The sequence below is a fragment of the Silurus meridionalis genome, chromosome 21 (genome assembly GCF_014805685.1).
Source record: "Silurus meridionalis isolate SWU-2019-XX chromosome 21, ASM1480568v1, whole genome shotgun sequence".
NCBI lineage: Eukaryota > Metazoa > Chordata > Actinopteri > Siluriformes > Siluridae > Silurus > Silurus meridionalis.
The window spans coordinates 5343649-5369588 of NC_060904.1; the positions used below are offsets into that span (position 1 = coordinate 5343649).

The 25940-nt window shown below is 36.4% G+C and overlaps 1 protein-coding gene across 13 annotated transcripts in view; it reads right to left on the reverse strand.

Annotated features, from left to right (window-relative positions):
• eya1 (EYA transcriptional coactivator and phosphatase 1) overlaps positions 1–25940 on the reverse strand; it is a 50726-nt gene that overhangs the window by 18925 nt on the left and 5861 nt on the right. Inside the window, exons 1-12 of one of the 13 annotated variants that reach the window (XM_046833945.1) lie at positions 24395–24750; positions 22951–23078; positions 21742–21807; positions 19370–19447; positions 17703–17769; positions 16560–16696; positions 15107–15235; positions 10574–10656; positions 8606–8807; positions 7157–7299; positions 6654–6737; positions 145–234 (exon numbers count right to left, since the gene is read on the reverse strand). In XM_046833945.1, the coding sequence (XP_046689901.1) occupies positions 145–234; positions 6654–6737; positions 7157–7299; positions 8606–8807; positions 10574–10656; positions 15107–15235; positions 16560–16696; positions 17703–17769; positions 19370–19447; positions 21742–21807; positions 22951–23074 (1203 nt within the window). In that variant the 5' untranslated portion in view covers positions 23075–23078; positions 24395–24750. Of the gene's footprint in view, positions 1–144; positions 235–6653; positions 6738–7156; positions 7300–8605; positions 8808–10573; positions 10657–15106; positions 15236–16559; positions 16700–17702; positions 17770–19369; positions 19448–21741; positions 21808–22950; positions 23079–24394; positions 24751–25940 lie in introns of those variants that run through there. The other 12 variants (XM_046833948.1, XM_046833947.1, XM_046833946.1 and 9 more) reach the window with 12 other exon arrangements.

Genomic DNA, 25940 nt, shown 5'->3' on the forward strand with positions numbered 1-25940 from the left:
ACCACTTTTCCAAAGGAGCCAGGAGTAGTTCTGTATATCCACACCACATCTTTCACTCCTCACACAGGCTTGATCTGAATGCTCTTGTTACAGATATACAAACAAATACAAAATTCTACAAAATGGAAACAGTTGAGCACTTACTTCTAAGTCATTGAAGAATAAATGTGTGTCTGCTAAATTGAAAATCATCTCTTCCATTCGAAGTCCCAAAGACACGGACGTCGGCGGATCCTGAAAAAAAAGAAGTTATCAATTAGGATTGATCAAAATATCATACAGGAGTCTTTTGCATGTCAGAGCACACAATAAGCTTAGCATTTTGAGTGCATATATGGAACCGTAGCTGATAGATTCAAATAAATAGAAACAAAATGTGGTATGAAGCCCATAAATAGTAACTGATGTTGTATTGAGTACATATATGGAAATCTATTGGTCACATAAAGTCTGTGATGATATGGAAATTCATGTAACAAAATGTAATATGTTATAAAATGTAATATGTAATGTAAATGTAATAAAAATTAATTAAATTGAATTAAATGTGCTGTGTGGAGTTTATAAATCACAATATAGGTGTCGCATCTAGTAAATATAAAGATATATATTTGCCATATGTATTTTATATATACAAATGATTTTGTAATGAGTTCATATACAGAAATGTTTTTTGCTACATAAAGTCTACATATGAATGGCATCTATATATAGACTTATATACACTGTATATAAATGTATGGTGTTAAGTCCATAAATGGAAACATTGGCATGGCATGTCACACAAAAACTCTTTTTATGAAAATGTGAAAATGCGTACATATACGAAAAAAGTAGTGGCCCTTATATGATAAATCTTCAAGTCCATATATAATAAAAGTGTTTATTTTCTAAAAAGAAAATCAACTGCATTTATATAATAAATTTCCTTATTTCATATATGGAATTAGAAGTAGCCTTGAACTGACATGTCTTTAGCTCCACATACTGCATTGTGCTGAGTATTTTATGCCATTAAAATTTCACTGCTACAAAAACAGCCTCCACTCATACTTGATATTTGGTAGAAAACTATCAGAAGGTGTCATATGCTGTTCAGCACTGATATGGAGTTTGTATTAAAATTATATATTACTAGGTGCATCCCTTGTTAACATGATTGCTGTTTTGCTATGGCTTTGAATGTAAAAAATGTAAAAGTGCACTAAGGTGAGTATGAATTCATTGTCGTATCAAAAATGCATGATTCTACACATGCTTTTATTTTCACACCATCCATCTTTTTCAAATTTTTATACAACGAAACCTCATTTTACTGACACCTTTATTTAGAATCCACATCAAACAAGACCCAGATTAAATGAAATGAAGTTGAATGGATGAATTCTGGGAAAGATGGAAAGAAGGTATTTTTTCCTTTTTTTTTGATAACTGGTCTTTTTTTCCCTTTTTTAAAATAAGTAAGGTTTACAGTATAAACGTTATACTTCAAAATATTTCATTAATATTATTACAAAATATAGCGCATTAATTCAGTATCACTTCCGCTGGTCTATTTTTGTCTTTTTGGACTACTTTTTGTCTATTTTACTTCTCCTTGACTCCAGTTTTGCATTTTTGCAATTTTTTGCTCTTGTTTCCGTATCATTCTGTAATTCATTTTTCATTAACATCCAGTTTATTTGCTTTATTTGAGTAAATTCTACAAACTTGGAGCACCGAAGACGTTACAAATCTTATTAAATGCGGATTCAGACAATAGTCAATCACTTCCTTTTAAACTTGTTTTTCTTTTTCTTTTTTTTTTTTTTGTAAATGTCATTCACTCAGGGCTTCATGTTCCTAATCTCTAAGCTCTTTATTAAAAGAGAGAGAGTCAGAGAAGAGCAGGTGAAGGAGAGGATTTGTTCCTGTATGTATGTGTGTGTGAAAGAAAGAGAGAGAGAGAGAGAGAGAGAGAGAGAGAGAGAGAGAGAGAGAGAGAGCGTGTGTGTTTTTAGCAGTAAGGATTAAATGTAAACCCACCTGAAGAATCACCTGAGCTTTTCCCCTGATTGCATGTCACACTCAACAATGAAAATAATTTAAACGCAGAGAAACCACACACAGCGTCAGGTCTGCATTTCTTTTTCATTAATTAAGTATGTCCAGGAAGTGTTTTTTTTTATTTATTTTTTTATTTATATAAAATTTCTATTATCTGGCAAATGTTTAAATCATCATAAAGAACACTTTATGGACAAAAGCATTTTCCAGCCATATGTGTTTTTTCCACAAAACTGGAGCACAGAGTCGTATATGATTTCTTTGGATAATGTGGCATAAAATTTTCCCTTCATGTGAACTATGAGACCCAAACCTGTTCCAGCATGGCAATGCCTCTGTGCACAAAGCCAGCTCCAGGAAGACATGGTTTATATAAGCTGGGTTGAAGTGAAAGATCTTGAGTGGGTTGCTATAGAGCCCTGACCTCAACCCTGTTGAACACTTTTGAGATGAATGTGAACACTGACTCACCTCACCTACATCAGAAGCTGACTTTACTAACACCCTCGAAGCTGAACGAGCACAAATCTCCACAAGCGATCTTCCCAGAAGTTCCCAGAAGTTATGTGAACTTAATATGAAATGGGAACTTTTGTCCATATAGTATGTATATTAAAAGATTTTTGTGGGAAAAAATGATATAAGGTCAAAACAACATATTCAGCACTGGGATGTTTATGAATCCAACACAACTTCCATACTTTAGTAAATTTGCTTTGTACATGCTTCCTAAGATCTATGTTAGAACCATGTTGTGAAATTAGGAGCATTCTAGGAAAATACAAGCTTTGTGTTTGGTTGAATAAAAGTAATTCCTGGTATTTGACCTTAATGTTTAATGTTGAAGTTTCAAAAACGTTTGAGAAGATTGAAAAGTTTATTTAAATTGTCCAAAAAGTCCACTAAAAAGTCCGACATTTCACTTCAAACCATCTGTTAACCCGTGTCACTCGTGCTTTCCGACACGAACTGCGTACACCAAGTATAATATTGAAATGTATCAGGATCCACCAACACTGCTATAATGTCTATTTATGAGCCGGCTACTCATCGCCCTCATTACACACGCCTGCATTTTGCATCCGACAGTTAATAAAAACGAGTTTGGCGCTGAGAGGAATGTAAAGTGCATTTCTGCGGCGTGGCGAATCCTCTCCAATTAAATCGAGACAATCATTCAGCAGGAGGAGTTAAGAATACAAGGAGGCCAAAAGGTCAAAAGGCTCTGCTCCTGTCAGTGCTCCACCTGTTTTTACCAATCAGCCATCATCAGCAGGATGCCAAATCCACCCCAGCCCCCCTTTCGACACCACTGCGCACACACACACACACACACACACACACACACACACACACATAGAGGCACACCCTAAAACCCTGATGGTCACACAGCTGGTCTCAGCCATCAGCTTTATGGAAGTGAGCTGCCTTTATGCCAATTAGGATAACTGATAAGCACAGCAGTGCACTTTTCCAATACAGCTCTATTTATAGTGTGCGTTCAACAGGAGGGGGGAAAATATACAGTTTCTTTTTCTTCCTGCTCTCATACTAATTCTGTTTTAGCTCTATTATGACTTCATAACCAAATAATTACAGCCAACCCAGAATTCTTTACCATTCAGCATTTCAGAATCTTTCATACACATTCGGTGACAAAAAACATTTCTGTTTATCATACATCACTGTTTTAACTCATCTCGTTGTATTGCACAGTACAATTTATGGAGATTTCGTACTCTGGGTTATTCTGTTTGTCCTAAATCAACATATTATTACATCATATTAACTCATCATATTAAAAATGTAAAAAATATATATATTTTCTTATTAATTTAACATGAAAAATTGATTGTAATTATATTTATAGCAATTTTTTGGATTTTTTTTAAATTATGTTTTGTCTGTTTTTGTATTATTTTTGCTTTTTATATTTCAAAATATTTAATATATATTTTGTCTATTTTGGACAACTTTTTCTCGAATTATTTATTTTCTATTTTGTCTATTTTTGGACTACACTTTGTTAAATTTTTTATTATTCTTAAGATTTTTGTAGGTTTGTAAACCTTGTCTCATTTTTCAAACTATTTTTCAATCTTATTTTTTTCTAATCTTTTTGCTTTCTCGTTTGACTTTGTTTTGTTCATGCAGTGTAACTTAAAGATCTTCTGACTGTGGAACAGTAATGACGTGATTAACTTGATGATGAAGAGTCGAGTATGTGTTGTTTTATCCCATCTTTAATATCTGGTATAGCAGGCCTGAGAGAGAGAATGTGTGTGTGTGTGTGTGTGTGTGTGTGTGTGTGTGTGTGTGTGTGTGTGTGTGTGTGTGTGTGTGTGTGTGTGCACCTCTGAGGTCCTTTTTCTCTGTTGATGCGGCAGTATGCATCTTTAAAATATATCTTGGTATGGTCATGGTAATAAAGTTACTTTGAACTACATGAGAGAAGTGAGTGTGTGTGTGTGTGTGTGTGTGTGTGTGTGTGTGTGTGTGTGTGTGTGTGTGTGTGTGTGTGTGTGTGTGTGTGTGTTTGAAGCCAAGAGGCTCAAGTTTTTTCCCAGCATGCACAGCAAAGACAAAGTAAATAAACAGAGTTAAGGGTCGAGGGGCAAAGCTCTCAAGGCCCTAAAACAAAACACTGCAGCCATCAAACACCCCGATGCAGGAACAAAGTGAGCGAAACAACTCCATCACCACACACACACATACACACACATGCACACATCATCACAGACTTTTAGAACAAAAGAAAATGAAGGCAGTTTAAAGACATCATTAGACCTAAGTATTGTTTTTTTTTTAATCCCATTCAGTACATTAATGCTGATTGTCAGTCCAAGTCACAAACGGTATCTTCAGCAAAAAGTATTCCAATAATCCAAACTATATTTTCAGCCCCCGCAATACTTCTACTAATTATTTAACCATCACAAGATACTGAATAAAAAAATTTTCTAGCTAGATATGTATCATTCATTACATTACATTTCTTCTTCTTTTTACTTTTTCCCAAATCTTCAGCTCAGTGCTGGCTCTACCTTTAAACTCTCAAAACCAGGAAAGAACTCCATCTGCCCATCTGTCTGCTTCGGAATCACGGAAAGTACCGGGCTAATCTCGCTAAGAGCAAAAGGTTTGGGAAGCACTTCATTAAACTAACAATGAAGTATTTCTGAAGGACGGGAAAGCAAAAAAAAAAAAAAACGCTTAAGAAGTGTGAAGTGACATTCTCAGTGCAACTGTTTTGCGGTCGCATATCTCAGACAGCTGCAGGCCAAATCGCATTCCTCTCGGGCCTCGTCGGGACGATTAAAAAAGGAAACAATTAGTCAAACTGGGCTTGGAACGAGGCAACAAATTCACTAAATATGACAGGTTTCACTGCTTCACCGCTTAAACTTGTGTAATGGTGTTGCAGAACTGAAAAATCTGGAATATTGGGCTCTTCAGTATTTTAGCAATACAATGTAAAAAAAACTTTTTTTCCTCTAATGAGCATAAAATCCTTTTGAAACTTTACAGCACTTTTGAATTATTTGACATTTTGTGTCATCACAAGTACTGGTTTCTGATTGGTCGTTCAGGTCAAACATTGACAAAATGAAGCTTCACTGCAGATTTCAAATTCCAATTTGGTCTGCATTTTGTTAGTAAAAATTGTTTTTATGTTTTTTTATTATTTCTGTGCTTTCTTTTTAGACTTCTTTTTGTCTTTTAGATACGCATTAAACTTGAATTATGCCGAGTTCAAAAAATCTGATTTTAATTGATGATGAACCAATTCTTTCATGAAAAAGCCAAAAAATTTACCACACATCTTCAATCAAAACCTCACTCAAATTACTTGTGATGTTGCAAAAACAAAGTACTGAAAGTACTGAAATTTTACTTTACAAGTTCAGAAAAAAACGCAACACGAAAACAAGTTTTGTCTGACTGGCAGATCAAGTTGAAAATTTAACACAGCCCAAAAATTAAATCGTATGACATCTTATGTCATCACAATACTTGGTGGATCAAGACAAAAAAATAATTTGAAAGCTTGTGATTCAATGGAACGATGTCACATTAATCTTAGATAAATAATATTTATATAAATGTCTTTTTTAATGGCAAAAATGGATAAATATATCGCCCTTATAAACATACCACCCATCCCAAATGGTCAGATAGGTATGTGTGTGTTCTTATTTATTACATTCTATTTCATTTGATATCAGTTACCTAAAAAACAAACAGGACTCCAGTTTCTCCTTCACAACAGAACAGTAACTCTATAACTATTGTAGATTCCTACAGCATATTGTCATACCTAATCATAAAACCCTGATAGCTGTGCATTACATTTACATATATGGAATCTGGCAGATGCCTTCTTCCAGTGTGACTTATTATTATCTAATTTATACAACAGCAGTAAAGAGTTAAGAGTCTTGCTCAAGAAGTGGCAGCTTTGGGCTGCTGGGATTTGAACTCACAACCTTCTAATCCAAAGTCTTAACCACATGAGCCACCACTTCCTCTATATATATAATCAATTTCCACTGGAACATTCAGCGATGCTTTCCCCTCCTCTTCCATTCATTTTTTAAATCACTCACCCGTCCGTATCTGTTGGCATAAGACCCCGTGAGCAAGGAATGGAAAACGATGATCGTTTCGTCCAAATCCCAAATGAACACGCGCTGGAAAGGGAACGAGAGAAGGAGAACGCTAAATCAATGATACAATGCAAGCCGAGACGCTTGTCAATAAATAGGGCGCTAGGGTTTAAGGGCGAAGGGAGAAGATGGTATACAAGAAAATGCACCAGAAAAAAAATTCTTCCTGCATTAACATGATCAATAATGACCAGCTAATTAAGCGATATGTTAACATGCTGTGGGATCAATGATGTAATACAACAAGGTGTAAATATATATGCAAAAAAAATTAACAGTAATGCTGCCATATCTGGAACATACATACTGCAAAAGGAAAAATATTTGAAATGTTCACAAACATTTTTTAGAACTCGATCTTTACGCATGATAGCAGTTTGGGTTAAACCCCTAAAAAATATTGGTTATATTTACTGGAACCAGAAAGTAAGTTTTCGCTCTACCTCAAGGTCAGAGTCTGGCGGTGGAGACGGATTATTGTTCCTTCTTCCTCTTCCACGTGACTTTCCGTCCGAAGCCCGACGCAATCGATCCGAATCTGAATCTTTAATGGGGGTTGATGGACTGTGGATTGTACTGTACTCTCCTGCAGGAAGACACAGAAAAATGTATCAAAGGAGAGAAAATGAAAGAAAAAGAAAGCCTTTCACCTTCAAAACCTGAACAATGTGCAGCTGAATCCGTTTATCTGATCCGCTTACACCCTTGATACCATTTATTCAACACTAATGGCTATAAGGGAGTGTCTGGAGTGCCCTGATCTAGCCTGTCTGTTCTGTTCGGGTCAAAAATGACTCATTTGAACTTTGTACTTAAAGTGAAATCATAGAATAAAGCGAATTATTCATGTGAGGAGCCATTTGGAAATGTCAGTGGCTATATTAAGCATCTATGGTATCTACAGTAGCCAATAATTTCCTGAATTTTGTATAAAACTGTATGACAAAGCGTGTTCTATAGGTCTGAATATGGAATGAAGATCTCCTGGGGATGGAAGTCTGATTAAAAGAAATGACATTCATTGTCAGTCAGAACTTGTGTATAATTTGTAGTCTCATAAATAGAATCCTTCATCTAAGATATCTTGAGATATTCCTACTACTAGCAATAATAATAATAACAATATAATTCTGTTTGTTAGCATATTTTGCATACATTTTAGCATTACGTGTAGACTATATAGACAAATGTTTGTGGACCCCTGACCATGTGTTTTTTATTTGCTTTTTGAACATCCTATTCTACTTTAAGTCCACATTTACTGTTATAATAACTTTCATTCTACTGGGAAGATGTTCCACCAGATTTTGGAGTGTGCTTGTGGACATTTGTGCTCATCCAGCCGAAGGGCCTTAGTAAAAGCAGGTAGCTGAGGTAAGGAGGATTAGGGTTTCAGTCAGTGTTCAAATTCATCACAGAGGTGTTTAATAGGATTGGGGTCAGAGCTCTATAGCAGGCCACTCAAGATCTTCCACTCAAACCCAACCCTTCATATCTCCATAAAGCTAGCTTTGGTCCCATAGTTCAAGTCGAGAGAAATGTTATGCTACTGCATCCAAGAACATCTTATACAGTTGTGTGTGGTAACATTTTGGAGTGAGAACCAAATATAGTTGGAGAAGTCAAGTGTAACGATGTCCCAGAACTTTGACGTTCACTTTTTTTACATGTAATCTTTAATCAAATGAAAGAACCCAAAAATGAATATTTTTTTTTGTGAAGAGAAACCATCCACAGTAAATCCAGATTAGGACACTAATACACCGGTATACCAGTGGTATAGCAGCGATAAGTTCATTGCAGTAGTTACTATTTATTTGCTTATAGTAACATATGAAATGAATGCTTACATGGATTAGGTAAAAATCATGAGCCAAGTCATTAGTTCTCACCTGCTGTCATCTCACCTGCTGATTGGTCGGTCAGAGCCTGGCTGGTAACAGCGGATGGTGGCTCCTGCAGCGTGTAGGTGGCCGTGGTGGACGGCGTAGTGGGACTCGTGTTGTTGCTGGTCATGTAGGGTGACGTGTACGGGCTGCTGTTGTAATACTGCGCATACTGACCCTGGCCAAATGCTGGGTAGGATGGGTATTCCTGCACACACACATACACACACACACATGCATGTAAACAAGTGTGTTTAACAATGTGTATGTTATTTTAAAACAATACTTCAAATTTCAAATATTATATATAATTGCTGTATCCAGGTGTTGGTGTCGATAACTGTTAGCTACTGTAAGCTATTCGTTTTGAGCTACTATTACTGTTAGCTTCCGTGTTATAACAGTAGCTAACAGTGATAGTAGTCAGTACTAAGAGTATTATATTTGTTAAGTAACAGGCGTTACTCTTATATACTATAAAGTTTTCGGTGTTCATTACTATTCAAAGTCACTCCAATGAACGTGAGTTACTATTAACTATTATTATTTATTATTATAATTGTAACATATCTAAAAGCAACTCCAAGTTGCCATTTACTGATGTTAGCTATAAACTCTAAGTTAGAGCTACTTTTTACTTTTATGATTCACTTATATCACACACATATTCATACACATACATACATACATATATATATATATATATATATATATATATATATATATATATATATATATATATATATATATATAATTTATTGCAATTAGTAAGCCCAAATGTTACCTTCTATGTCTCTATTAACTGCTACTACTTCTGTTAAACATGTGCTATTATTAGCTATTGTAAGCTTCAGGGATTTGCTCCTAATTGTAACTTGCTAAATAAGCCTGAAAACAATTTAGAGTCTAAATGTCAAACAGTTTTGCTCTGTGTCTGTGAAAAAGGAGTGTTATGCTATCATTTCTTCACAAAAATTCTGTCTACCACACACACACACACACACACACACACACACACACACACACACACACACACACACACACACACACACACAGAAAGAGCACATGGCTGTAACATGATACACGATTGAAACACTCTACAAACACGGCTACTTCCTTGCATAGATTCCTAAATATGTAAACTTGAACATATGTCTGTCATATGCTACATCTGGGAAGCGATCTGTCTTTTGTCTTCTTCTTCTTCTTCTGCTTTTGCCCTCATGCCCTAATGCACATGTGAGAATATCGCGGAGGTAATCCCTCCATGCAAGGCTAGACGTTCTGGAGTGGTTCCTATCATGTGGATAAGATTTAAGGATACAGATTTTTTCCAAAAACCTGGTTTGCATATGTTGACATGCAACAGCTGAGGATTGGCTTTAAAGAAGATACACTGTGAACATGCCCTGTTTATGACGGGGGGAGAAAATAAAGGTGGACTCTGTTGGGTGTGCCATGTGACCTCCTGTCCTTTTCATGTGCTCTATAGCTTTATTTATATGCTTGCTGCATAGAAATGTAAATGCAATGCAAAACTTCAAGCATGTTTTGGGTTATTGGACATTTTTTTGCCAAAACGTTCCTTCAAACGTCTGTCTTTTGCCTATTGTAGCGTGAATAAATTTATAGAGGCGGAATGATTGCAGCCATTCGTTCATCGTTTATGAGGCAGTCAAAAGTCGGACTAAATGGATTATGGCTGACTCGAGTGTTGTAAAAGGCTTGTAAGTATACAGATGTTTCATAAAAGTTTCCAGGAAATCCAACAATTGATGCTGAAAGATAAAGGAAATCCATTTACTGCAGTGAAAGTAGTAAAGAGAGACGAGGGCTACCTGGTGCGATGTGCACTGTTGAGCTGGTGATGTGTAGGTAATGCACATGCGTAAAGGCGCCCATATGCTGTGTATGGGCTGTGCTGTAGCGTGTGAGGAGATACAGTTAGATAAAGGGAAAAGGTTGTACAGCTACCTGTTGTGTGTTGTTAAATCCAGTCGAGTTGGTGAGGGAATTGCTTCCTGGGTACAGCCCTGATGTCGTTGTAAAACTGCCTCCTGGAAAAGCAAGACACATAACCATGACTTGTTGTCTCTCTCTCTCTCTCTCTCTCTCTCTCTCTCTCTCTCTCTCTCTCTCTCTCTGTGTGTATGTGTGTGTGAAATACATAAATAGGTTCACTTCATGACTTTGTCCACATATTTGCATTTGCATACAAGTCTCAACTCGAAAAGCTTTCTTTTTATTACACTTTTTTAAAATTCTTGATAAATCCTTATTCGACCACAACACTAGATATCTTTAACATTTAGATTATTTGTTGAAAATCAGTCATTAAAGCTCCCAAAGCTTTAAACCTAATGCAGTCCCTCCCCCAACTCAAAGTTTCATTTAGGCCACGTTCTCAGACCATGGCGAGCTTTAAACCGCCAATATGACAGGAGGAAGTGTTTCACAGAATCCCAATATCTCTATCTGGATCTGTTTAGTATCATATCTGTATTTGGATATAAGCATGAAGTAGGACTGGTCTAAAACCACCTGCTAGTAAAAAAAAAAAAAAAAACACTACTTCTGCACATTATCATCAGTACAATCGGAATACTAGAATAATGTATTAATAATCAGTTACATCTAATGAATGCCAAGCAAGTAGATGCACTTCATGGTCCTGATCGGATGGATTTTCACGACCCCACGCACAAGTTTTTTTTCCAGAATAAATCATGGAGTGTCCAAAAAAAAAACAGGATTTTCTTTTGATATCCTTATATCTTGTCAAATCTGTCCAAATGTGGGGACACCTTGTATTTGTAAATACCAAACAAAACAACTAATGGCACCTCTGTCCATGTGATATCACATTTCACAGACAACATGCCTGATGTCTTTGCAACTCAATGAAACTGTGCACTGTTTTCTACCTAAAAAGTCACATGATATGAATGCTGAACTCACAGGTATGAATGCTAAGCTTGTGAATCAATTCTGAGCTCAAATTCAGTATCCATTAAACTAAAACCTGTCATGTATTTCCATTTTAAGAGTCAAGAGCAACAATGGATAATTAATAATTTTAATTTTTTATTTTGTTACGGTATATGTTTTTATTAGTTTACATGCATTGATTCGAGCAGTGTAAGCCGAAGCGTGTTAATAATTTCAAATGACAAATGCTTGCAAACTAAAAAGTGAAAATAAAAATAAAAGGAAACGCTTCCTTGCCTAAAACAGGCGATAGCATCTTTCACAAGAAAACCAAACTCTGTCGCTGGAAAGCCGCATCGCTTCAGGCTAAAACTAAAGCGTGAAGCATGTGAGGGTTGTGTGAAAGGAGTGAGGTGACTAACAGTGTCTTTGCCTTATCAGCCAGTTTATCTTGGCCATAGTTTGCAAAGGTGAAGGTGAAGGAAGGAACGAGGGTTGAATGGGAGGATGGGTCTTTTTTTTTTTAAATCAATTATCACCTTCACAATGGTGGAAACAGTGCCAGTGTTGTGTGTAAACTACTGAACGGCTGATGAATACACGACTCTGTCTTCACTACACTTGAAACAGGAAGCTCGAAATTAAAAATCGATCGATATGTAGAGGCAATCCAAAATTTGTTGTGCGTTATAAATGTGTGTCCATGTGTCCGGATTCTTGTAGCATTCGAATGACGAAAGACACAAAAGTTAAATCCAAAAAGCATATTTATATGATAATAAATGCATAAGTGAAAATCAGCTGCACTGTGAACATGATCAGTAATCTACAGCTGATTGATATTCACCAGCCTAGACAAGTGAGCATTAAACATTAGAGTTACCAAAACTTTATTACGTATTATATAGTCTATGAAAAAAAAAATTTTTATGTATATTTGAAACCTGTTATCATTACAACGGTTCCCTAATCAAATTTAATCCCAGCACACTTGTATTTTAAACATGGTGTCCTGTGCATATAGTTAGACATTTAATGTTTCTTCTTGATGTAAAATGCTGAACTTGCTTTGCCTCGGTCTACATTTGTTATGCTTTAGAAGCAATGGGGACTTTTTTGTTGACCACAATGCAAACGAGTTTTCTCTAACAAAAGTGCAGTTCAATTGTAATAGAAAAGCACAACGAATGAATCTGTATGGCAGATTGAGACAGAGAGAGCGGCTGAAGGAGAGACAGTGTGTGTGTGTATGTGAGAGAGAGAGAGAGAGAGAGAGAGAGAGAGAGAGAGAGAGGAAAGAAAAAAAGAAAGAAAGAGGGGAACAGCTGTTCATTAGCTTAAAGCTTGTTGATATTAGTTAAACCAGCCACAATGGGAACCAACTTCCTGGGAAAATATTTTTACCGTGACACTGTGTCAGAGAGAGTGTTAAAGAGGCATACTGCAAAATTTACTCTCACTTGCACAATTTTTTTCCAATAATTGATCAAATTTGGTGATAAATTTATATATATATATATATATATATATATACATTTATTTATTTATCACCAAATTTGATCAATTATTGGCAAAACATGTGCGAGTGAGAGTAACAGTACAGTATCTCACAAAAGTGATTACACCACTACATTTAAACATTTTATTAAATGTTCTCAAGGGACAATACTATAGAGTAGTAGCTTGTAGTAGAGTAGAATAGTAGCTTGTGTAGCAGTAGAGATTAACTTCTAAACATAACTTAACATACAGCTATTATAGTCAAAATAACTGGCAACAAAAATGTGTACACCCTAAGTGAACATATCAAAACTGTGTCCAAAATGTCAGTATTTAGTGTGAGCACTATTATTATCCTGCACTGCCTTAAAACTCCTGGCATGGAATTCACCAGAGCTGCAGAGGTTGTTGATGGGATCTCTTCCACTCCTCCATAATGACATTACGGAGCTGCTGGATATTAAGCGCATGCGCTTCTCCACCTTCCGCTTGCAGCTCAATCGGGTTAAAGTCTAGAGACATACCTGGACACTTCATCACCTTCACTTTGAGCAAGGCAGTTGCCATCTTGGAGGTGTGTTTGGGGTCGTTATTATATTTGAAGGGAGTGCAACATGTTCTGCTTCAGAATGTCACAGTACATGTTAAATCCATGTTTCCCTCAATAAACCAATGCTACCGGACAAACTTTTCTTGACACCATCTGAGCCAAACAAGTTTATCTTAGTCTCATCAAACTAACACAGGAGTGCCAAATGGAATTCATGCTCTTGGACAGGTTGTCTACAGCAAACTGTTTGCTGGCTTTCTTGTCAGCCAGCTTCAGAGGAGCCTTCCATTTGGGATGATGGCCATGCAAAACGACTTGTTGCAGTGTGCATTGTATGGTCTGAGCAAAGACTAATATAATATTATTAAAATAATAATTATAATATATCCGTATACATTTTCAGCAGACTTAACATAAAGATTTTTAAATTAAGAGATCTACAGTATACTGAGGCACCAGTTGACTTTGTATGAGGGCGGACTGGTTTTTGGAAACGCTGTTTTTTTCCCTGATTCCACTGCACAACTAGATGTTTGATGTCTCAATAAATGCGTGGCAAAGTCTTAATTTTTCCTTTTGTTAACAGGGGTTGTTTGGGGAGGAGCCCAACCGTGAACTTTCTCCTCAGACTTTAGACTCCCATTGCACACTGAATTAGCAAAACCTACAGTTCAGAAAGTCATAAAAGGGACAGACGTTGACTCTGGATGGAGTGTGGAGCCACATGAAAGGCCGTATTAAACTCCCTCCTGTCCATGAAGAATTGCCACATGCTGTGGAAAAGGGCCTGGTCACCCAACACCCCATCCTCCCTGGGGCAAAAACCTTGCAAACCCTAAACCCCTCCCAAACACACATACACTTTCCTTGTTCATTCCTAACTACACACTCCTGCACTTATTTGTTGTCCTTCACTTAATATTTCCACTGAGGACACAGTGACTTTTCAATCGCGGCTTGGTTTTTGCTTTTTTTCCTGCACGGAGGTTTTGTTTTCTTGTCACAGAAGCGTGCAATGCAGTCCAGATGGGTTTTATTTTAAACAAAATTAACCCCGCATTGTGTTCGGAGAAGGGTAAGAAAGACGCGATTACTGAAACGGTTATCATCTGGATCAGTGAAAGTCACTGGATGAGCGCTACTTTTCTTTCCAGCACTTGAAAAAAAAACTTTACTGATTTAAATAAACTGAATCCTGAATTTATGTTTGAACATCATGAAAACAAAATGGAACACCTCGCTGTGTATGTGTGTGTGTGTGTGTGTGTGTGTGTGTGTGTGTGTGTGTGTGTGTGTGTGTGTGTGAATCTGTTTCTGTCTGCATGTACAGTACGTGTTCAAATACCAATATGATTAATTGCCACATTTGGACTGAACTGAGAAACCACAGCTCTTTTCCACTGAGGCAGGAACAACACAAGAAGAAAAAAGGAGAAAAAGAAGAAGAAGAAGAAGAAGAAGAAGAAGAAGAAGAGGAAGAAGAAGCGGAAGAAGAAGAAGAAGAAGAAGAAGAAGAAGTGGACTCCAACCTTGCATTTGGTAGCTGTAGGGTGCTTGTCCTGTCTGTGGTGTAGAGAAGCTAGAGCTGTAACTGAGGAAGCTGCTCTGTCCTGGAGACTGAGCTTGACTTTCCGTCTTGATTCCTGCCCACAATGGACCTAAATCAGTTAGTAACACCAGAATAGTAGCATATAGTTCTTAATTTTCATAAGTTACAAATGTATAAAGTATAAAATATCTGTCTGTTTTGGTAGACCACCATTCAGGGTAATGATATTTAAAGCAACAAAGTACTTTGATATTGCTTTGCACTCTTAATCTGGAGAAATTGATTGGCTAAGGAGGTGTTTCTCATTCCAAGAGGAACCCCTTTTGACTCAAAAGTGTGCATGCAACAAACACAGAGAACGCTATCTTTATTCTACTTGGGACACATCTGCCAATGTCTTTCCAGTTGGCATAGTGACAATAAAAACCTATTGAATATGTTCTCATTTGTGTATAAATCATTTCACCAATGTTTTGTAGGGGCGCATATTCAGAAACTGTCACAGTTTGTCCCCCCAATAAAAAATTATAATACATCAGGTAAGCTGGGATAGTTATTGTAACGTGAAAATGAAATGTGTTAAAATATTTCCCCACGTTCGATCTACTGCATTTACTCTCAACATTCTCTAAAGCATCTGGAATTATACTTATTTTTTTATATTTATAATATTTCTTCAACCGCTTTTGTGATGCCAGTGTGTATTAAATTTCCTCCATCACCAGGACAAATAAAGAATTGTTCTTGCACTGGTCATGTAAATCGCTCACATCTCTCACATCTGTCTATTTAGCACAAAGCAAAACAGTTCAGAAATAAATGCACCAGCTAGCAAGAATCTAAGAACTTGCTAGCATGATGCATGAGAATTTATGAATGATGGTTGAGTAGGGCATTGGACTGTGATGTCAAGGCACAGTGAGTACCTGTAATTTGTTGTTTTATTATGAATAGATATCTGAATGAGTACCTGGTGAGTCACCTGGTGCGAACAATTTCTTTTTGAAATCCCTGAACCGTCAAAGCTATATTGCTTTGTTCATTACCTATTCTATATCTATCAAATCTAAAACCTGATTGGCTAAGCCATGTTCCGAATCGTGCACAAATGTGACTCCATGACAATGATTTAATTCTCTGTTAACCATAAAACCCATTGTTCTGCATATTGAATCTTTGTCTGTTATGTTGCTTAGCAACTGAAGCCTACCGTTAACAGATTACATTGTGTGGTGGATGAATTGTGAAGTGTATAGTGTAAAGTAACACAGTTTCCCTTGTTGTCATGTACAGATTAAGAAGTATAAGGAATAACAGCAAATGCAATACATTAACCGTAGGAAAAGAATGCATTTTAAATAAACATTGGAATTCAGGGCCAGTGTAAGAAACAGAAAGCAATATATAAATGTTTTTTTTCATTGCGTTCTTACCGTAGGCCGGGATGCCGTAAGGCTGGCCTGGTTGAGGGTAAGTGGCGTAGGCCTGCTGCATTCCTGCGCTGTACTGTGTCTGTCCGTATGCTGCCATGTTTTGTGAAGAAGGAGTGGGAAGAATATGGGGATAAGGTCTGCTATTGGAGGAAGAAGGGGAAAAACGGAAGAAGGGAACATGATACACATTTAATCAATCAAAAATACCTGAAATACAAACCTTATCGATTTTCTTTATCATATTCATTTCATTTTTAATAAAAGTGTTTTTTTTCTTAGCAACACATTTCTTTTTATTAAAAACAATGTCATTGCGTTTAGCATTACATTTAACACCTGTAAACAAATTATAGTGCTATAACAGCACTAGCTTCTTCCAACCCATGTCATTTAAAAACAATTTCTGTACTCTATAGCAGGTTTATATTTAATTGCTCAGAACACTGACACTGGAGGCTCCTTTTGAAAAAATACGTCAACCAGTTTATGTGTCAGTGTAACGATCATATGTGTCAGTGTAACGAATCATAATCAAGATACCATGCTTTAGCATATAATACTTGATGCTTGACTATATCAGTCATTCCCCCAAACCGTTACCACAAACCGTTCCCCTTCACTTGATCTAGCAGAAACAAGCTTGTTCCAGCATGGCAGTGGCCCTGTGCACAAAGATAGCTCCATGGAGATATGGTTTACATGGGGTGAAATGGAAGATATTAAATGGCCTGCTATAAAGCTCTGACCTCAAACCTATTAAAAACCTTTAGGATGAATTGGAACACTGACTGCACTCCAGGCCTCCTCACCTCAACTACAGTACATCAGTACATCGCACTAGAGGTTATTATAACAGCACATAGGGACTAAATGTGAAATGGGATGTTCAGAAAGCACATATGAATCTTGAGGTCAGGTGTCCACAGACTTTTGTCCATATAATGTATGTCATTAATATTAAAAATAAACAGAAAAGGTTAACATTAAGAAAGAAAAAAAGTCTTGTGGTACCAAATAATTAAGAATAACAGATTTATCCCTCAGCTTCAAGCAAAAGGTTTGGAATTGGAAAAATATCGCACAAAAAAAAACCCCAAACCCAAAATCGCTTGTTTTCTAGAGCGAAAATAAAAGTCCACTTACTTGGAAGGATAGATCTGTGGAGAGAACTGGTGAGTTTGTCTTGGGCTGAAGCCACTGCTTCCAATAGCTACGGAAAACAGGCAAGCACATAGTTTTAAGCGTTATAGAAAGAAGGAGGAAAAAAATTAAGTAAACATGACTGTGTGCCAGCAGAACTCTGAAACGAAAAAAAAAAAGTCATTACACTGGATTTATTTCACTTAAAGCCGAATAATGAAGAGCAGTACTGAAGCAAACTAATCAGGAGGCTTCAACTGACTATGCAGATCTCTTTGTGGGAGGGCAAAGTGGCCTCAAATGCACACACAGACACACACACACACACACACACACACACACACACACACACACAAACTTATTATTTACACTGTCATGTTTCCTGCTACCACAAAACCAGCATCTTCTTGCTGATGTAATTTTGCTAGCATTAGTGGCCTTTTTTGACTGCTTTTTTTTAAAAGGCATTTCTCTCTCTCTCTCTCTCTCTCTCTCTCTCTCTCTCTCTCTCTCTCTCTCTCTCTCTCTCTCTCTCTCTCTCTCTCTCTCATAGTTTTAAATACACACAAACTGTTTGACTTTTTCCAAGCTAATTTTCTGTTTTGTGTGTGTGTGTGTGTGTGTGTGTGTGTGTGTGTGTGTGTGTGTGTGTGTGTGTGTGTGTGTGTGCGTGTTCTACCATAAACAAACACTTCTGATTGGCTTTATTAGGCTGAAAAGTATTTATTCTAAGCGATATCATACTTATAGGGTTGACCACTTTTACAGATCTACAGATGTGTGTGTGTGTGTGTGTGTGTGTGTGTGTGTGTGTGTGTGTGTGTGTGTGTGTGTGTGTAATTGGTTGTGGCATGTAAAGTAAAATAAGTTCAGGAGCCGAGATGCTTTATTAACACCGGACACGTTTCCTTTCAGCTCCCCCGAGTTCTCCTGGACTTTAAAAACCTAAATTTCATTAATATCACAGAGACAGGAGTCATAACTGTGATTTATGGGTGCGTCGAACGCAAAGGTATCGAGTGTTTAGTCAAATAGGGATGGAAATAATACAAATTAGCAGCAAAGCTGTACGCCACGGTCGTGAGACGTGTGGAAGTGTGAGCCGAGAATGTGTGACACTTATCCAAATACGTTTGCTCAAGTGCAAAATAAAGACGTACGGAAAGAGTTCTGTTCTTATGCAAGAGAAAGTTTACATCCCGCTTTGGGTTGCATCAGATTTGCAGTTGAACCGGTCAAAATTGACTTCTTATAATATTTTCTTGAAACTAATGTAGTATATGATTGGTAGATGGATTTATATCAATTTGTTTCCCTGTTTATTCACATTTAGCAGATTATGATAATTTTGTTTGGGATTGTGGTTAGGAGGAAGTGACAAGAACAGTACTGAGGGTTGTGATGGTGCTTTGTGGTGCACAATGGTACGGAAATTGGCAACAGTATGGACATTTCTAGTGCTAATAAGATAATTATTTTTAATGTAATAAAATACGATATGCACTATAATATGTTATGAAATACTCTGAATAAACATATAATTGATGTTATGCTGTACATACTGATCTTGTGAATAATAGTGTGTGTGTGTGTGTGTGTGTGTGTGTGTGTGTGTGTGTGTGTGTGTGTGTGTGTGTGTGTGTGTGTGTGTGTGCATGCATATGTGTTACCTGATCCTGAGAAGCTGTCTAGCGAGCCGTCTGCTACAGACGTGGTGATGTCACTGCTGCTCATTGGCTCTGTTTTAACTGCAAAACAGATGGAAAGAAAAATAGAAATAACATAAATACATAACAATTTGAGAGAGAAAACAATAAAACATTTATACTAATAAATGGCAACTTGCTAATACTTTACATTAGAACAGAAAAAGGCTTTTATAGTGAACCTAAAATGTAACAATACTGGTGGTGTTGAATTCTGAAGATGGTGAGAACAGAAACATTGAAAAGATTGAATACATAAATAAGTAATACTATATATTATATAAATATATATATATATAATACATAATATATTATATACATTATACATTATATATACTATATAAATAATAATAATAATAATAATAATAATAATAATAATAATAATAGTAGTAGTAAAATAAGACTTGATAATAATAAGAATTGTCTTTTAGTAAGGCAGTAAGGCATGTGCCGATTATTGTTTCTGTCAAATTTTATTTGATTCTATTTTATTATAGTCATTAATAGAATATCATCAGAAGTATTAAATATCATCTTTGCTGTTTCGGACGTGTGTTGTAAAATAACTATCATCTGATATCTTATTAAAGATATCAGTAATAATTCCAAAATTGTTTCATGATCACTCGGAACCAGTGATGTAGAAAAAATGGATACTATAATATTGTCTTAATTTTTATATATACACTCATAAGATATATATTGTGTAGCTATAGGTTTGAAATTTGTTGGCAACTGATGATTTGACATTACATTTGTTCCAAAATGTTTGCTAATAAACTAAGAACTATTCTGAAACAGTACGGTTTTACGATTAAACAGGAAGGTCGAGTAAAGGACAAATGTCGGTAAGTATATTTGTATAAGCTCATTATGGCTCAAATTGTGGGCAAAGTATTACAGTAAATATGTAAGCTACTAGCTACACAAACACATGCTTTTTTGCAGTTGACTTGCAGATGGAGTTCACCTTAGCTAGCTAATTGTGCATCAAATGTGTCAAGAAATTAGCATTGAGAGGCTTCTACTTTTCCCTTTTTGCTTTTCCTAAGGCAAAGTAAGATTCAGCAGAATATGTCAGAAATGAGCACATCACTGCCAAATGCCCTTTGTGGTTTTGCTACACCACTAGGTGAAGCTCGTAAGTTGCGACAGAGTCTTACGCAGTTATATTACAATTATATTAACTGTAAAACTGGCACATGCCTACATGCCTATAGTCAGAGTTTTCAGCTGTTCTGGATACAGAATTCTACATTTTTTTCTTATTGAAACCTCAATCAATGTCAGTTCAAATCATTGATTTATCAGTCATCGTGTTTCTTACCGCAGGGTTTTATGTGGCATAAAAAGAGGAAAACAGGCATAAAGAGTGAGAATAAAGGGCCAAAAAGAGTCTAAGCACTTTGTGCTGTGGAATGCATGAACGTGCAGGATAAATTGAGACGTCAAAAAAGCGAATAAAACAGTTATGAGCTTGACCGGGGCAGAAAAAGAGATGATTTCACAGCACGGGTTCAGACTTCAGGCTTCAGACGGACCCGTATCTGTGAAACACATCCATCTATCCGTTTCAGAAAGAGAAAGAGAGTAGGAAGGGGAGGGAGGAAGAGCTAAGGGAAGGAGAAAGAGCAGAGAGCATGAAGGAGAACAAATAAGAGAGGGAAGGAAAGTAAGGGAGATGGAGTAGGAGAAGATAGACAGGGTTTAAAGAGTGTGAAAAAAAGAGGAAAAGAAAGATGTGCTAGCAAAGGAGTGAGAAAGAAGGAAAGAAGCCTTATTTTTACATTTTTTTTATGAACACTAAATCCACTATGTGGGTATAAAGTCATGCCCAGTTAAATCCCTCATGCTCGACACGGCGAACATGATTCCCTCAAGACAAACCAGCATTTTCCCTCCTTCTTTTTTTTTTCTATTCTTAAAAAAAAAAGCAGGGAAAACTAGCATGCACAAACTAGCGCGCTAAATTCTCATAGCATACCATAATACTGTGATCAAGAGAAGAGCTTTTTTTTCCCTTCTATTTCTTTTCAGCACTTGTTCACAACTTCAACCATGCTTTCAATCCAATCCAACACAACACATCACAAACACAACCCTAATGAAAGGTACAATAGTTGAATGGTTCCTCTAAAAAAAAAAACAATAAAACATACAACAAAAAAAACTGTAAAATCTCAGGAATTCAGTTGAAGCCAATATGTACAGCAGATTTTATAGATTTCCAGGTAACAGATCGAATTCTTTTTCTGTTCAATAAATAAATAAATAAACAAACAAACAAACAAACACCAAGTATTGTCCTTTCATTGCTCATTTGCTTCTGCACAAACCTGCAGTGGATTGCGAATTAGAACTTAATAACCAGTCGGCTGTCGTAAGCATAGTGATGTTATCACCTAAAAAGAGAGAGAGTGGCACAGAAAAGGGGCAGATGACCAAAAATGGGGCGCTCGGCACGGCACAGGCGGGACACAAATCACATTATGTAAACTGAGAATGCGTAAAAAAGAGAGAGATTAAGATTCCCAACAGGCTGAAATACGATCAGCACACAACATCGGACTTACATTCTTTAAACCCAACCTGGCTTTTCTTTTCTGTTCCCCTTTTTTTTTTTTTTTCCTTTTCTTTCTTTTTTTGACAATGATCATAATGGCCTCATTTCACTTTATTTAAAAAAAATTACACAAATTCAATGCAATGCGATGAATTTTTTAAAAATTGCATATAGAAATAGCAAATAAACGTTTAAATCATTTACACATTATATGACTTCATAATATCCGATAGGATTCCCAAATTCTTCTTTCTTTTTTTGTATAAGCATTACCTTTTTTATATGAAAAAATATCAAATAGAAATTATAATTCAATAATTTATATTAAATATTAAATATATTTATATTAAATATTAAATATATATATATATATATATATATATATATATATATATATATATATATATATATATATATATATATATATATTATAATATTTAAACATAAAATAAATTCCTTACTGTATTTTTTACATTTCAAGATAATCAGGTGCATTATGCGTAACACACCAGTTTTTTTTTCCTTCTGTATAACTTTCTTTTGAAAGAATTAATAGTCAAATTAATTTATTAATTTATTTATTATTCCAATTATGAACATGAAAATATTTTAAATAACAGTTGTCAAATATAGTACACTTTCACAGTAGACATGGCCTGTAGATTCGTATTTCAAAATTATAATTACCATAATACAATCTACCAGTAACCTAATATCAGGGTTATACAAGTTTATAGTATTTTTATATATTATATAAGAATATACTGGTTTTTTTTTTTATATATTTTTGACAAATAGTAAAAAGAGACGGTTACTCATATACCCAATCAAATGATAACTCAAATGAGTCAAATAAGAAGCTAATATCTAATATGTCAGAACTGGAAAACTCTTACACACTTATATACTAATTTTTTCACTTTTCAAAAAGAAGGAAGAATGTTTTACAACATACAAAATATACAAATCCGCCGGTTCGTACCTTCAGTGCCATTTGGTGTCATGGAATTGTTGTTAATGTGTGAGTTGTCGAGGTTCGGGCCGTTCGGAGATTCGCTGCTACCACTGACTCGGCTGTGCGGACTGGCTAGATCCTGCATTTCCATAGACCTGTAAACAATAAAGGCACGGTAAATATGAGCACATATACAGTATAATATACAGGTAAACCTCAATTAATACCTTGTTACCTCTTATTCATACACTATTAAGGTTGGATTAAAACAAAACAAATCAAGCTGAACTAACTCATAAAATTAATTAATTAATTAACTAACTAAAAGAAGAAGAAGCAGGGCCAATAGACATAATATTATTAGAATTAATACTTATTAATGATTACTTATTATTACTTATATTTTGGCTAATGTACTCCATATACTCCTTCTTTCTTTCTTTCTTTCTTTCTTTCTTTCTTTCTTTCTTTCTTTCTTTCTTTCTTTATGTATTTTATTTTATTTCTTATTGTTCATCCTCATAATCACTGGACCTGCACCCGTTACTAAAACCGCGTTCCAACGAACACGCTCACGGTTCGCCGTCTCCCGAGACGAAAACACTTAATGTCCCCCGAGGCACACGAATTACATTTGACACGAATTTAACAATTAATGAGGCGCTTGACGATTGACTGGCCTTGCTCATTTTAATCAGTAATAATTCACGCCATTCACACATGATGCTATTTTCAAACACACACACACACACACACACACACACACACACAATGACACATGCACACACATTTTTATCTTATTTTGGGATTGGTGTAGTTCAGTGCTAACAAGAAGGAAACAAGTCCAGGAAACGAGAAATGAAAAGACAGGATTAAAATAAGTTTTCCTTTTCTGGAAAACTGCACCACTAAAAACATTATTCTATCATCTGCATCGCTTTATTATGCATGGCAAATGAAGGCCAGTGTGTGTGTGTTTGTGTGGGTGTGTGTGGAGAGAGAAAGAGAGAGAGACAGAGAGAGAGAGAGAGAGAGAGAGAGAGAGAGAGAGAGAGAGAGAGCATGGCCACAAAACTCAAACACATGTTCATCTGTGTTTGTCTTTGCTAAAAGCCTTATTGTTCTAACGACGTTAAGGAACAATTACAGTGATCGGCCAATCAGCTAACTCGATCTGACGCTAAACACTCCGGCTATTAGAAAACATTCAGCTTTTTTTTCAGCCTCAAATAACAACAACAATCACAAAATGAGAATGATGCACACATTACCAGTTTAGAGATTATATGATTACATGACTTCCTGTTTAGACTGTAAAAAGCTAACAATCACACAGACAACAGGAAGTCACAGCAAAGTTTTACCTATCAGAACAATTCCAGAAAGGAATAGTGATGTCTTTACTCTCTGCCCCCCCAAACACACTCCTGTACCACTTCCTGCATCATCTCATGTCATCGTTCTCTCTTACCTGAAACGTGATGATTCTCAACTAGGCTTTTTTTTTCTTTTCTTTCTTCGTGTTTTTTGCTTTTCTTTTTTTTCTCCCTTTTCGTTTGGTTTCTCTCCCCACCTGCGATGAAAACAACGTCCCTCTTTGTTATTCTAGCTCACTGTCACTGTCCGGATCCATCCGTAACACAATAGACATTGTCTGAGAAAACATTATTGTTATTCCTGAGCAGACGGACAGACAGAGAGAGACAGTGAGAGAAAAAGAGAGAGGAGAAAGAGAGAGAGAGAGACAGAGGAGGAACAGAGAGGCACATTGTCTACGTTTTTTCCTCCTCCAGGTCCTCCCTCCTTCCTCCCAAGAACGAAAGAGCGGGCCCGAAACGAAGGGAAAGGTGATTCATCATTGGACTACGACAGCTGCAAACTGGATTAGTCCTCCCCCAATCAACATGCAAAAGCGGCTTAGCCAAGGTAAGCAGGAAGGAGGGTGAGAGGGCGGGAGGGAGGGAGGTAAAAGACAGAGGGACACAGAGAATGAGAGAGAGAGAGAGAGAGAGAGAGAGAGAGAGAGAGAGAGAGAGAGAGAGAGATGGGAACTTGTTGAACAGAAGCAAGTGGAGCGCAACACCCCTAGCATCTTCACCGTATCTTTCATCTGCAATTGACGCTATCTCAAATTTATCTCCCTGCACTGTGACAGTTCCTAATGACTCTGCCTCGGGCGACTCTGAGGAAAGCAATAGCATGTGCTTGGTTGGGGGGAGTAAGGGATAAAAAAGAGAGAAAGAAAGAGAAAAAAAAGCGATGGTGAGAGCACTTTAGAGCCCCTAAAACGGCAGTCCATCTCTGGCGACGAGGTCAAATTGGAAATGGAGAATGCGGAGAACATATGGAGCCACATATGGTTCTTATGACACTACAAAATGCCCTCTATTACCCCTGTGAGCCGCTTGGGTCGCCCACTTTCTCCCCCGGAGTTTACTGCTTTTTAACCCTTGGAAAAGTCCACAAAAAGTCATTGCATTGATACATCAGTGTAAAAGAAAAACAAAAAAAAACACAAGCATGCATGTTTAACAGTGTCTATGTATCTGAACACTGAGAACTAAATGTTTCACACTTTCTTTCTCTCTAAGTATCTCAGTACCTAAGAGTTCCTTTCTAATTAATGACGGTTTATCTGTTAAATCCCCAGACTAGAATTAACATTTAGTGTTCCTATGCTTCAACACTTCAACACTTTATACAGCATTTATTACTGTGGCACAGAGCTTCTTATTGAAAAGCTACAAAATTAAAAACAATATGAAACATGGAGGAAAAAATGGTCAGTGACTAAGATTCAAAGCCACAGTATCAAACTTGACCCGTTATAGATATATAAAGTGTTAATGTATTAAATAGACAAAACTTAGATGAGTTTTTGTGCCACTGGCAACCATCTCTCTCGTCTCTCTCTCTCTCTCTCTCTCTCTCTCTCTCTCTCTCTTATGGAAAGGGTTATCTTATCTACTCATATAATGTGCTAGTTTGTTTTCCTGTTGTGTGCCATTATTTAAATA